This window comes from Osmia bicornis, chromosome 4 (genome assembly GCF_907164935.1).
Source record: "Osmia bicornis bicornis chromosome 4, iOsmBic2.1, whole genome shotgun sequence".
Lineage (NCBI taxonomy): Eukaryota > Metazoa > Arthropoda > Insecta > Hymenoptera > Megachilidae > Osmia > Osmia bicornis.
In genome coordinates, this window is record NC_060219.1 from 11,469,077 (window position 1) to 11,483,436 (window position 14,360).

General features: G+C 35.5%; 1 protein-coding gene across 1 annotated transcript; it reads left to right on the forward strand.

The window, feature by feature from the left end:
* Nucleotides 1–8,249: 8,249 nt before the first annotated feature.
* On the forward strand, nucleotides 8,250–14,360 carry LOC114878421 (DNA-directed RNA polymerase I subunit RPA1). Its single transcript, XM_029192233.2, has 6 exons — nucleotides 8,250–8,407; nucleotides 8,609–8,828; nucleotides 8,911–13,259; nucleotides 13,354–13,509; nucleotides 13,825–14,128; nucleotides 14,221–14,360. The coding sequence occupies exons 2-6, from the start codon at nucleotides 8,645–8,647 to the stop codon at nucleotides 14,352–14,354; spliced, it is 5,127 nt and encodes a 1,708-aa protein (XP_029048066.2). The 5' UTR covers nucleotides 8,250–8,407; nucleotides 8,609–8,644; the 3' UTR covers nucleotides 14,355–14,360.

A 14,360-nucleotide genomic window follows, 5' to 3' on the forward strand; every position in this document is an offset into this window, starting at 1 on the left:
TATTTTAATTAGTGTTGCGAAAAATTTCCAACGCGAGAGTAAATATGACAATGCACTGACTAGTATTCGGTGGGAATCCTTTTGGTTTTTATTTAATGAAATTAGTTACAAGGATTCCGCGGCATAAGACCGTGAAACACCATCTCATGGGAGACAAACCCATGCATTACTAGGCCTTTGTAGGCGCAGTTTTAGAATATGGAACATATGAAAATATGTTACCATATTGTAAACTGCAGTCTTTTGTCTATACTATGGGCGTCCGTCAATCTGACACCGTTGGATGCAACGTGTTGGACGGGCGGGTAGCGCTCTTAGCGAAGGGGTGCATCCTGTCCTGGCGTTACGACGTCCAGGCGGGGTGGGTGGTATGTAGCGTCGAGCGCAAGTTCAGGGGGCCTAAGAACCTCCGTTGCCAGCTGATATTAGCAGTGCACCCATGTTTTATGTCATAGTTGCTCAATTTTGCTTTTCAGTATTTGCTCTTCAAGCATTGTGTAAAGTTCCCCTTTCGAACTTGAAATTCATTCTATCACGTTCACGGTTCTCGACCTCACGAACTCTGTCTCATAATCATTTATCCACCTGCATACCTTTGTGTAGTGAAATATTACCCCATTAGATATTAATGTACCAGACATGTTTCTAGTTCAGGATTTGCTATTTTAATTAGTGTTGCGAAAAATGTCCAACGCGAGAGTAAATATGACTATACGCTGACTAGTATTCGGTGGGAATCCTTTTGGTTTTTATGTGATAAAATTAGTTACAAGGATTCCGCGGCCTAAGACCGTGAACACCACCTCATGGGAGATAAAACCATGCATTACTAGGCCTTTTCAGGCACAGCCATAGAGTACGGGACATTTAAGTATGTCGCACTCCATACGCTAAGCTGTTTTAAAGTCCTTTTGCCTATACTATTAGCGTCCACCACTCGGACACGTTGGATGCAACGTGTTCGATGGGTGGGTAGCGCTATTAGCGAAGGGGTGCATCCTGCCTTAATGGCCAAGTGCCATTGCGGCCAGGTGCCTTAAACAGGCGGGATGGGTGGTATGTAGCGTCTGGCGTATGAACTAGGGGGCCTAAGAACCTTCGTTGCCAGCTGATATTAGCAGTGGACGCATGTGGGGTCATATTTGCTTAATTTTGCTTTTTAATATTTGCTCTTCAAGCATAATTTAAAGCTCCCCTTTAGTCATGTTGCTAGATCAGTATTTTCTATTTAAATTAGTGTTGCGAAAAATAACGCGAGAGTAAATATGACGATGCACTTACGAGTATAGGGTGGGAATCCTTTTGGTTTTGAAAGTCAATGCATTTAGTTAATCAAAGTAGTTACAAGGATTCCGCGGCATAAGACCGTGAAACCATTTCATGGGAGATAAAACCATGCATTACTAGGCCTTTTCAGGCGCAGCTTTAGAATGTGGCGCACGACCATATGTTACATATTGTAAACTGCAGCCTTTTGTCTATACTATGGGCGTCCGTCAATCTGACACGTTGGATGCAACGTGTTGGACGGGCGGGTAGCGCTCTTAGCGAAGGGGTGCATCCTATCCTAGGCGGGGTGGATGGTGGTAGCGTCGAACGCAAGTTCAGGGGGCCTAAGAACCTCCCTTGCCAGCCCTATATTAGAAGTGCACCATTTTCTCGTCATACTTGCTCTATTTTGCTTTTCAGTATTTGCTCTTCAAGCATTGTAGAAAGCTCTTCGTTCATACTTCAAATTCATTCTGTCGCGTTCACGGTTCTCGACTCTAATCATTCATCATTCACACTTCAGCCTCACGAACTCTATCGCATAATCATTTATTCACCCGCATACTCCAGTATAGTGAAATATTAGCCCGTTAGACGTTTACGTACTAGTCGTGTTTTTAGATCAGGATTTTCTATTTTAATTAGTGTTGCGAAAAATTTCCAACGCGAGAGTAAATATGACAATGCACTGACTAGTATTCAGTGGGAATCCTTTTGGTTTTTAAACTCAATCCAATATTTTATTTATTAAACAAATTAGTTACAAGGATTCCGCGGCATAAGACCGTGAAACACCATCTCATGGGAGACAAACCCATGCATTACTAGGCCTTTGCAGGCGCAGTTTTAGAATATGGAACATATGAAAATATGTTACCATATTGTAAACTGCAGCCTTTTGTCTATACTATGGGCGTCCGTCAATCTGACACCGTTGGATGCAACGTGTTGGACGGGCGGGTAGCGCTCTTAGCGAAGGGGTGCATTCTGTCCTGGCGTTACGACGTCCAGGCGGGGTGGGTGGTATGTAGCGTCGAGCGCAAGTTCAGGGGGCCTAAGAACCTCCGTTGCCAGCTGATATTAGCAGTGCACCCATGTTTTATGTCATAGTTGCTCAATTTTTCTTTTCTGTATTTGCTCTTCAAGCTTGATATTTGCAAAGTCGAGTCACTTTTGTTAAAATAGTCTTGTAAAAACGTTTATTTCCATTTGCTCTGGTCTTCGACCATATCCTCCAAGCTATCTGTCTATATACTCCACCCCCCTGGGGGAGCCAGCCCATATACTAAATCAGAGCCGTGAAATTTCGCCGATATTCTTACTTTTAATAAAGTGAGAATATCATCTTTAGTTTTTGCTAATCATACGTTTTAGCTTAGGCATTTCAGCACACATGAAGAAAACTGGTAGGTGAAAATACCTTTGGCCTTGTTCATTTTTATGCCCAAAGCTCATTCGGGTACTTAGATGTACTCGCGTGGGTGGAGGGCGGTGGACAAGGTTTAGTTTTAAGTGTAATATATTTTGGCGACTGACAAAAATAGTGAACCAGTAGTGAATCACGATATAAGTTCCACATGTGTGTGTGTGGTTAGGATGTGGAATTTGTATCGTTTTTTAACCACCTTAACTTACTATAATATTACAAATCAATTAGAACATGTTTATCGAGTATAAATTGAAAAGTTATTACAATGCAGATATGTTACATTAAATATTTGAAAGAATACAAAAATTAAATGTGTTACTTTAACATAATGTTCACTATCATTTGTCAGTCGATTTCAGCAAAAAGGTATGAACTTATTAGAGTGTGAATGTAGAATTGAACTCGGGTGTCGGAGGCGTCCCGGGACGTTCTCTCTAGGAGTAGGCTTTTTTGCACCCGGGTGGTTGTATGAGAACCGTGGAGTGAATTTTTGTGAGAATGATTTTGCCCTTTTTTAAATATAGCAATAGGCAGGCAGGTAGTTTACTTCTGGTATGATTGAGATTAGTTTATAAGTAGGCAGGGCCAGAGCAAGCTTTCATGTTTCTCTTCGTATTCTCTTCTAATACGTGAGAAGCTTGTATCTGGGGTTGGAAATTAAAAAATCAAGAGGAAAAATGAAAATGCAAATTAATTAGTTGATTAATTAATTAATTTAGCATTCTCTCTTGATTTTTTCAAGGCCAAGCCTTATTAGTTTGTAAGTCGTAGTCGTGGTACTAGACCCGATTACAAAAATGAAATATTAAAGTGAAAGTGAAAGTGAAGTGAAGTGAAATTAAAATTATTTTGTGCTTGGACATTTGTAAAAATTATGCACGTATGCGAGTAGCGATTCAGAGAATTGTTGCTCGTTTACGTGTTTCGTTTTTACGAATGCCTGAGCAAGCGTAAAATTTTCGCGAGTGATTTTTGTGAGGCTATTGCCGAAGAAAGAAGTGGCCATGTGCTGAAGAGCCCCGGCAAAATTTGCCCAGAAGAGGGGAACTACTAATGGCTCTCCATCTTCGGATGGACAGTCATTCTGTCACTATGCTCGCTAATTTGTTCCTCTCTTTTTTTTTTTCTTGACCGGTATGAAAAGTACCGTCGAGAACATATTGAACTTGAAATTTTATTGCAATTTTGTTTCTGTTCTCGGCATTTTCCGTTTCAATTGTAATCGAAATTGTGTTGTTAATTATATTTCCTCTTTCAGCATTTTATTGTTGAAATTTTAATTTTATATTGTCTCTTTTGGGGGGTTTTATAGTTTTAGGGGGTTCACTATTTTATTTCAGGAAATGATTCTTTTTTTATCGATTTCATATGTAAGTATTATCGTATCTTCTCATATCATACATTCATATTCTCGTTTCTTTTATTAAACAGCTCCGAGGTTGCAATGGTAATTATGTTTTCTGTTTCCATATACTTTCGTTTCAATTGTTACTAAGATTATGATGTTAATAATCATATTTTCTATTACAGCATTTTATTGTTGAAATTTTAATTTTATATTGTCTGTTTTGGGGGGTTTTATAGTTTTAGGGGGTTCACTATTTTATTTCAGGAAATGATTCTTTTCTTATCGATTTCATATGTAAGTATTATCGTATCTTCTCATGTCATACATTCATATTCTCGTTTCTTTTATTAAACAGCTCCGAGGTTGCAATGGTAATTATGTTTTCTGTTTCCATATTCTTTCGTTTCAATTGTTACTAAGATTATGATGTTAATAATCATATTTTCTATTACAGCATTTTATTGTTGAAATGCTGTTACGTAGGCGAGTACGTGCACCGGTGGATACTTTCGAATGAAAAGGAATTTTCTTTTGCTTTGCTCGCCTTTTCTGTTTTCTTTCTTTTTCGATTTTCCTTTCCTCTTCACTTTTGATTCTGACGAGTACAACATTAGGACAGTAAGTACCGTAGGGTCCTTGTAATTATTTTCAGGGTAATTTAGGACATCATCGAGGGATCATTGAAGAATTCATTTGTTTTAAGTTACTTTTAAGTTAATTTTAAAATACTGTAAGCGAGTTAAGAACGAAAGTATGCATGTGCATGCAGTATGTTTATGAACGAGTTATGTGTATGGATGTATGGTGCAAATTCTTTATCGGTATTGTGATAAAAAATTTGCTGCCCAAATTATGATGCGACTGTATATCCGAGGAAACAATTACATATCTCGGCATAGGGTCCTTGTAATTATTTTTAAGTTAATTTAAAACATCATCGAGGGAACATTGAAGAATTCATTTGTTTTAAGTTACTTTTAAGTTGATTTTAAAATACTGTAAGCGAGTTAAGAACGAAAGTATGCGAGGAGATGAGTATGTGCATGCAGTATGTTTATGAACGACTTATGTGTATGGAGGTATGATGCAAATTCTTTATCAGTATTGTGATAAAGAATTGTAATTATTTTTAAGTTAATTTAAGTTATTTTAATCGAGGGATCATCGAAGAATTCATTTGTTTTTGTAAGTGAGTTAAGAATGAAAGTATGTGAGGAGATGAGTATGTGCATGCAGTATGTTTATGAACGGGTTATGTGTATGGACTAGTATGGAGGTATGATGCAAATTTTTTATCGGTATTGTGGTAAAGAATTTGCTGCCCAAATTGTGATGCGGCTGTCTATCCGAGGAAACAATTACATATCTCAGCATGTTAAGAGAAGTGTAATTGTCGCTTTGCGATACTAAGCTGCCAACTTTGAAAACGAATGAAATTGTAATTGATCGATGTGAAGATCGATGTGTCTATCCTCCATTACGCGAGCCTACGGGCTAATTAGAGTCTATACTCGGTTATCTTGTTGGCAACAGCTTGATAAGCGAGGTCCTTGTCATGGTGGGAGGTTGGGACTAGGTGTTAGGGTGGGTCACAGTCGTAGCCACCTCCACGTGGTGTGACCTGGTAATCAGTATCGTCGTCTAAACATTTATCAAATGTTAATTTTTAGAAAACGATACCGAGCTGAACGCTACGATTCGCGAAGATAAAGTAGTTACATAAAGTTTTTCGAGTCAACTTTTTGATTGATCATTATTGCTGATGAATATAACTTTGAAATTAATTACTATTTTTATTATGTGATTACTTTGCATTGAAACATGTTATTTTAAAAGAAAAATGATAAATTAGGAATATCATACATTCGTATTCTCGTTTCTTTTATTAAATAGCATATATTTATTCTAAAAAAATTTATTAATAAAATAATTAATATTAAAATTAATAACTTTAAACATAAAATAAAATTTTTTTCCTAATTAATTCTTATAAAAACTCCGAGGTTGCAATGGTAATTATGTTTTCTGTTTCCATATTTTACCGTTTCAATTGTTACTGAGATTATGATGTTAATAATCATATTTTCTATTACAGCATTTTATTGTTGAAGTATTGTTACGTAAGCGAGTACGTGCACCGGTGGAAACTTTATTTAATTTATTTCCCCTATTTCTGTTTGGTTTATTACTTAATTACAGTACATTATTCTTTTATTATTGATTCCCATATTTTCATTTAAAATAAATTGAATTTATTTAAAACATTGTAATCTGCTTAAATTCTCATTTTATTAAATATTTCAGACATTGCAATGGTAGTTATGTTTTCTATTCCCGCTTTTACCATTTCAATTGTAATCAAAATTGTGATGTTAATTATATTTTGTTTCAGCATTTTATTGAAATTTTTACTTAAATTGTGATCCTAATAATTATGTTTTCTATTACAGGATTTTATTGTTAAAATAATTATTTTATGTTGTCTGTTTTGAGGGGTTTTATGGTTTTAGGACAGTCATATTTTATTTCAGCAAATTATTCTTTCCTCATTGATTTCATATGTAAATCATATCTTATGTTCTCAAATCGTACATTCGTATTCTCGTTTCTTTCACTAAATGGTTCTGAGGTTGCAATAGTAATTATATTTTCTATTTCAACATTTAATCTTTGAAATTTTTATTTAAATTCTGATCTTAATAATTATGTTTCCTGTTATAGCATTTTATTATTGAATTGTTATTTTCTCAATTGTTACTGATATTATGATGTTAATTATATTTTTTGTCTCAACATTTTGTCATTTAAATTGGTATTTTATGTTGTCTGTTTTGGAAGTATGATTAGTGGGTCACTAAAGTAGCCACCTCCATGTGGTGTGACCTGGTAATTGATATCGTTTTCGAAAGATAACTTTTAGAAAGCGATATCAAGCTAAGAGCTACTATAAAAAGATTTATATCTTTTTTAATTGGGAAACAATAGTTTAAATTCAGAAAAGTATTTTCGGGCCTTGCGTGGACCACCATCCCAAGACATTTATTATTTTATCCCTCTTCATGGGCCTCAGCTCCACCTTCCTAGTTATTTATTATTTTTTTTGTCTTTAAGGGCCTCACAGGGCCCAACCCTTTATCACTGCATCCCTTACATCCCTGCATCCCTTATATCATTACATTCCCTACATTCCTGCATCTCGTATTTGCCAGCATTCCTTATACCTCGGCATCCCTTACATCTCTGTACCCTTTATCACTGCATCCCTTACATGTGTGCATCCTTAATATCCCTGCATCCCTGCATCCCTTATACCTCGGCATCCCTTACATCTCTGTATCCTTTATATCACTGTATCCCTTAAACTCCAGAATGCTCCCTGCATCCCTTGTATCTTTTCAACCCTTATAATAACTATATAAATAATATACTTATGGACACTGACTGGTTCGGGTAAAGGTAAGTAAAGGTAAGTAAAGTCTCGTGAAAAATAATTTTAACTTTAAATTTTTGCAAAATTTAATTCCTTTTTTTGCCGCTAGATGGCGCTGATTCGACGCCGAGAATTTAGTTCGCATTTTTGCCGCTAGAGGGCCAAAATTCGTGCATGATTTAGTTCCTTTTTCTGAAACCAGATGGCGCTGATTCGACGTCGAGAATTTAGTTCACATTTTTGCCGCTAGAGGGCCAAAATTCTTGCATGATTTAGTTCCTTTTTCTGAAACCAGATGGCGCTGATTCGACATCGAAAATTTAGTTCGCATTTTTGCCGCTAGAGGGCCAAAATTCGTGCATGATTTAGTTCCTTTTTCTGAAACCAGATGGCGCTGATTCGACATCGAAAATTTAGTTCGCATTTTTGCCGCCAGAGGGCCAAAATTTCAGCGTGATTTAGTTCTTTTTTCTAAAACCAGATGGCGCTGATTCGACATCGAAAATTTAGTTCGCATTTTTGCCGCCAGAGGGCCAAAATTTCAGCGTGATTTAGTTCTTTTTTCTAAAACCAGATGGCGCTGATTCGACATCGAAAATTTAGTTCGCATTTTTGCCGCCAGAGGGCCAAAATTTCAGCGTGATTTAGTTCTTTTTTCTGAAACCAGATGGCGCTGATTCACCGTCGATAATTTAGTTCGCATTTTTGCCGCTAGAGGGTCAAAGTTTTTGCAAAATTTAGTTGGCAGGAGTGGTCTAGTCTTGTTAGATTCATAGCCATTCGTAGTTAATGGCATGTGGTTAAAGTTTCTTAACCTAAATATGTAGTTTGTATTGGTTTGTAGTGGTTTGCAATCAAATTAAAACATGTTCTGAATTGTCAAATAATAAAGTTATAAAAAAGTAGTTAATTCATTGAATATTATATAAAGGTATTACTGCATTAATAAATATATTATAAATATAATAATGTATTATAAATAATATACTTATGGCCACTGGTTTGAGTAACGGTAAGTAAAGGTAAGTAAAGGAAAGTAAAGGTAAGTAAAGGTAAGTAAAGTTATAACTTTATACAGGTATTGATACAAGACATTTGTACAAGCTCTTTTTTAAAACCTTTTATTTTGTAGGAATATTAATAGAAACGCAAGGAAAGGTTTATCGAAATGGTGCAGTATAAACATCGTGCTTCACGTTTAACTCCAAAGCATTTAGATCCAAAGTGCTTAATGTTTTCTATGTTCACTGCAAATGATATAAGAAATTTGAGCGTTACCAAGATAAGAACTCCTTTGTCATTTAATATCTTAGGACATCCTCTAAAAGGAGGCCTATATGATCCAGCACTAGGTAAATAAATTATCTTGCATTGTACATTATGTGAATATTATAGATTATTTTATGTACACATATATGTATGTTGTAAATCTAGGTCCACTCCTTGAAAGTTCAGATCCATGTGGAACATGTGGGTGCAATGTGTTCAAATGTCCAGGTCATTTTGGACACATAGAATTACCTATGCCAGTTGTAAATCCACTGTTTCACAAAGGATTATACATGTTAATTAAATTAACATGTTTAAAATGTTTTACCGTACAAATTCCAGCTTACGTTAAATTATTATTATCTACAAAACTGAAGTTACTTCAACAAGGATATCTCAGCGATATCGAAGGTTTAGAACAAGAAGTAATGTTTATTGTTTCGGACGCGCATAGCCCTTACGATGTTGATTTAGAAAGCGTTCAAAATGTTATCGATAACTATGTAGAGAATCTTTACAACAGATCAAGGTTTAATCAGTCTATTACACGATACAATGAAAATCAATTGAGTACAAAGAATATTAATATGCAATGGCATACGTACGTTGAAAATGTTCTTAAACAATATACAACTCCAAAAATTTGTGTAAATTGTCAGGAAACAATACCAAGAATTACAACGTTAAAAAATAAAATCATGACAACTAAAGTGTCTAATGTACAAAATAAAGAAATACAATCACACGTTGTAATTCATAAATTGGAAACGATCATGATCTTGCCAGATCAGTCTAAAGAGTATCTCAGGAAACTTTGGCAAAATGAAGGAGATTTTCTGAAAGTTATTATACCTTGTTTCGGAATGGTAGATATCGAATATCCGACTGATATATTTTTCTTCGAAGTAATACCAGTCCTCCCACCCATAGTTAGACCGGTAAACTTTGTTAACGGCCAAATGATAGAGCATCCACAGTCTCAGGTTTATAAAAGTATCATACAAGATTGTCTTGTTCTTCGAAATATTATTCAAACGATTCAAGATGGAGATACGAGCCAGTTGCCGGAGGAGGGTAAGCTTGTGTTTGAACAAATAAAAGGTAACACAGCAATTGAGAAGTTACACAATGCTTGGCAAAGCTTACAAGTAAACGTAGATCATTTAATGGATCGCGATATGAATAAGACAGCGGACTCTGCAAATTGTCAGGGATTGAAACAAGTGATAGAAAAGAAAGAAGGAGTTATTAGGATGCATATGATGGGTAAAAGGGTAAATTTTGCGGCTCGTTCGGTCATTACACCAGATCCTAACTTAAACATAGATGAAATTGGGATACCTGAAACTTTTGCTTTGAGATTAACATATCCGACGCCTGTCACTCCTTGGAATGTAGTACATTTGCGACAGTTGGTTTCGAACGGTCCTAATGTTCATCCCGGTGCTGTAATGGTTGAAAACGAAGATGGAAGTGTACAGCGAATTTCTGCTGATAATATTATACAAAGAGAAGCAATCGCAAAACGTCTTTTAACAACAAGCGACAAAGCAAATAAATTTTTCAAAGGTATCAAGATTATACATAGACATTTACAAAATGGAGATATTTTGTTATTAAATCGTCAACCAACTTTACATAAACCAAGTATAATGGCTCATAAAGCGCGTATACTGAGGGGCGAGAAAACATTGCGCTTTCATTACGCTAATTGCAAAGCTTATAACGCGGACTTTGATGGAGATGAAATGAATGTACATTTTCCGCAAAATGAACTAGCCAGAAGCGAAGGATACAATATAGCTAACGTGTCTAATCAGTACCTTGTACCGAAAGATGGTACTCCGTTAAGTGGTCTTATTCAGGATCACATGGTTTCAGGCGTTCGTTTAACGGTAAGAGGGAGATTCTTTTCACGCGAGGATTACCAGCAACTAGTGTATGCTGCTTTGTCTACGATACAAGATAATATCATTCTTCTTCCACCTAGCATTATAAAACCAAAAACTTTATGGTCTGGTAAACAATTGGTATCGACCATCATCGTTAATGTTATTCCACCAAATCTGGCACGTATTAATTTAACAGCTGGTGCTAAAATCAATGCAAAAGCATGGCAAGTTGCAAAACCAAGACGTTGGAAATGTGGCTATGAATTTTCAGATCCTAAAACAATGTCAGAAGCGGAAGTTATTATACGAAATGGAGAATTATTGTCTGGAGTATTGGATAAAACCCATTATGGTGCAACTCCGTTTGGTCTTGTACATTGTGTTTTCGAACTGTACGGTGGAACATGTTCTATAAAATTATTAAGTGCTTTTGGTAAATTGTTTCAAGCTTTCTTACAGAGAAGTGGATTTACGCTTGGTATAGAAGATATCCTATTGGTAAAGAAAGCAGATATAAAACGTAAAGAAATTATATCAAAGTGTAGAACGATCGGAGAAGAAACACAAAAGTCATTATTAGAATTACCCGATGACACACCTATGGATGTGGTTACCGCAAAAATGGAAGAATCTTACTGGAGTAATCCGAAATTTCGCGCCCAAGTCGATCGAAAATACAAAATCGCATTAGATGTTTACACGAACGATATAAATAAAACATGTTTACCAGCTGGCCTTTTAAAAAAGTTTCCAGATAATAATTTGCAATTGATGGTACAGTCTGGTGCTAAAGGTTCTACCGTAAATACTATGCAAATATCATGTTTGCTTGGACAAATTGAATTGGAAGGTAAACGGCCACCGTTAATGATAAGCGGAAAAAGTCTTCCAAGTTTTCCGGCATACGAACCATCACCAAGAGCCGGTGGTTTTATCGATGGTCGTTTTATGACTGGGATTAAACCTCAAGAATTTTTCTTTCACTGTATGGCCGGTCGTGAAGGTCTTATCGATACTGCTGTGAAAACTAGTAGATCAGGATATTTGCAACGTTGTCTAATTAAACATCTCGAAGGATTGATTGTTAACTACGATTCAACGGTACGAGATTCGGATGGTAGTTTAATACAAATTTATTATGGAGAGGATGGACTCGATGTACCGGGTTCGCGATTTTTAAGAAAAGAACAGATCGACTTTCTAATGGATAATAAAGATGCGATTATCGATGAAAAATTAATGAAATACCTAAAAGAAGTTTCAGACACGGATAGAATTTTGAAATTAGTAAAGAAAATTAAAAAATGGAAGAGTAAAAATGGAAGTGCCTTGGAAAAGAGAAGAGTCAGCCCATTTGCAAGATTTTGCATAGAGAACGCTAATATTATTAAGCCGTCAAAGTTAAAAAAAATTAATAAAAGTAGTGGAAGAAGCAAAGGTGCACTTTCGCTTATGAGAAAATGGATTAGAACTACGGAAGAAGAGAAACAAGCGATTAACTCTCGTTGTATCAAATGTCCTGATCCAGTGATGTCCAAGTATAGACAGGATATAGACTTTGCTGTGATTTCGGAACGATTAGAAGAATTAATAGACGATTATATGACTAGTAAATCCAGGAATGCTGTTGTCAGGAAAAAAGATTTAAGAGATCTCTTATCGATGAAAGTAATGAAAATTGTTTGTCCACCTGGTGAACCGGTAGGTTTATTAGCGGCCCAATCAATAGGAGAACCATCTACACAAATGACTTTAAATACTTTCCACTTTGCTGGTCGTGGAGAAATGAATGTTACCCTAGGTATACCTAGATTACGTGAAATACTTATGATGGCATCAAAATCTATCAAAACACCTAGCATGGAAATACCGTTCAGAAATGATTTAAAGAATCTAACGAAATCTTCAAATAGGTTAAAGCTAAAATTGACAAAATGCATTTTATCAGACGTTTTAGATAATATTTCTATTACCAGAAAAATGGAACAGTTTCCGAATAGGCGGTTAGTATGTACTATGACTATTAATTACCTTCCACACAAATCGTACAAAGGTGAATTCTCTGTTCAGCCACAGGATATATTGAAAAAAACGGAAGAAATATTTTTCGAAGAAATGTTTAAAGAAATGTTTAAAGAAATCAAGAAAGTTGTTAAAGTAACTGGTTTGTTACACGTTGAAGAAGAAAAGAAATCTACGTATGACGACGACGCTTTGCTGGATCAAGCTGAACCTGATCAAGGGACAGAGTCAACGATCAAATCACGAGCAAACTTGGGAGAAATGCATGAATCTTCGGACGAAGAAGAAGCAGCAGAAGACGCGGATGCAACGTTAGCGCGAACGATTTCTCGTCACAATGAAAATCAAGAATATGAAGATCCAGAAGAAGAAGAAGAAATGGAAGACGTTAATGAAAGAGACGACGATGATGTAGAAAACGAAAATGAGAAAATAAAACGTACGGAACAACTAGAAGATGATGATGATGATGATGTAGATGGAAGAACTGAAGTTCAATACAATACTCAAAGAAGGAATGATATTACAACCATGTATACTCAAGCGCTGGAATATGATTATGACGAGGACAAATGTACATGGTGCAAATTAACATTCTGGGTAAGTATTATTACTTGGAAAGATTATTATTATTAATTAATTTTTTCTTTTTAAAGCATGTATATCTGTAATAATTATATTTTTTATTTTCTAGTTGCCACTTAAAATGATCAAATTAGATTTACCAACAATAATTAGAAATGTGGCAAATAAAGTTGTTTTATGGGAGGTACCATGTATAAAACGTGCTTTTACATTCCAAAATAATGCTAAAGAGACTATTCTCAAAACTGATGGCATAAATATAATAGTAAGTAAATATTCTATATATAAGTGTTCGACAACAGGTGGGCAAAATTTTAAAGGGTGATTCTAGGGATCAAAATAAGACGAAAATCAAGAATAACGAAATAGCGTTTGCGGCTTTGTTTTCCAATAATTAACGTTTAAAAATTCGAGTAAAAAGCGCCTGAAACCTGCAACCCGCCCAGCACCGACGACTGGACGTCAGGTCAGCAGGGGTCGGTACAGTCATAACCAAGTTGTCGAACACCCTATATTATATTTTATTATTAATTCGTCTTATTTACACTATACTATACCATTTATACTTTTTGCGATATAGGAAATGTTCAAGTATGATAGATTACTAAATTTGAATAGATTATATTCTAATGACATTTATGGTATTGTTCAAACATACGGCATTGAAGCAGCAAATAGAATTATTGTAAAAGAAATAAGAGACGTGTTCAAAATGTATGGTATCACAGTCGATTCTCGACACTTATCGTTAATCGCGGATTACATGACATTCGATGGTACATTCCAGCCGCTTAGTCGTAAAGGAATGGAGGACTCAGCTTCTCCTTTACAACAGATTAGTTTTGAAAGTTCCCTTACTTTCTTGAAAAACGCTACGTTACAAGGTAAACAGATAAAAATATTCATGAAGAAAAAAAAAAGAAAGTAAGAAATTTTAACGAATTAGGTTTTAAACATCTGTACTTTTTATTTACAGGAAAACGAGATAACTTGGTATCTCCATCTAGTAGATTAATGTTGGGTCAACCTTGTAAAGCTGGTACTGGAGCGTGTTCTTTATTAGTGAAAATACAAACACAACCAGAAATTGTTTTATCAGGGGGTGCATAACTACAC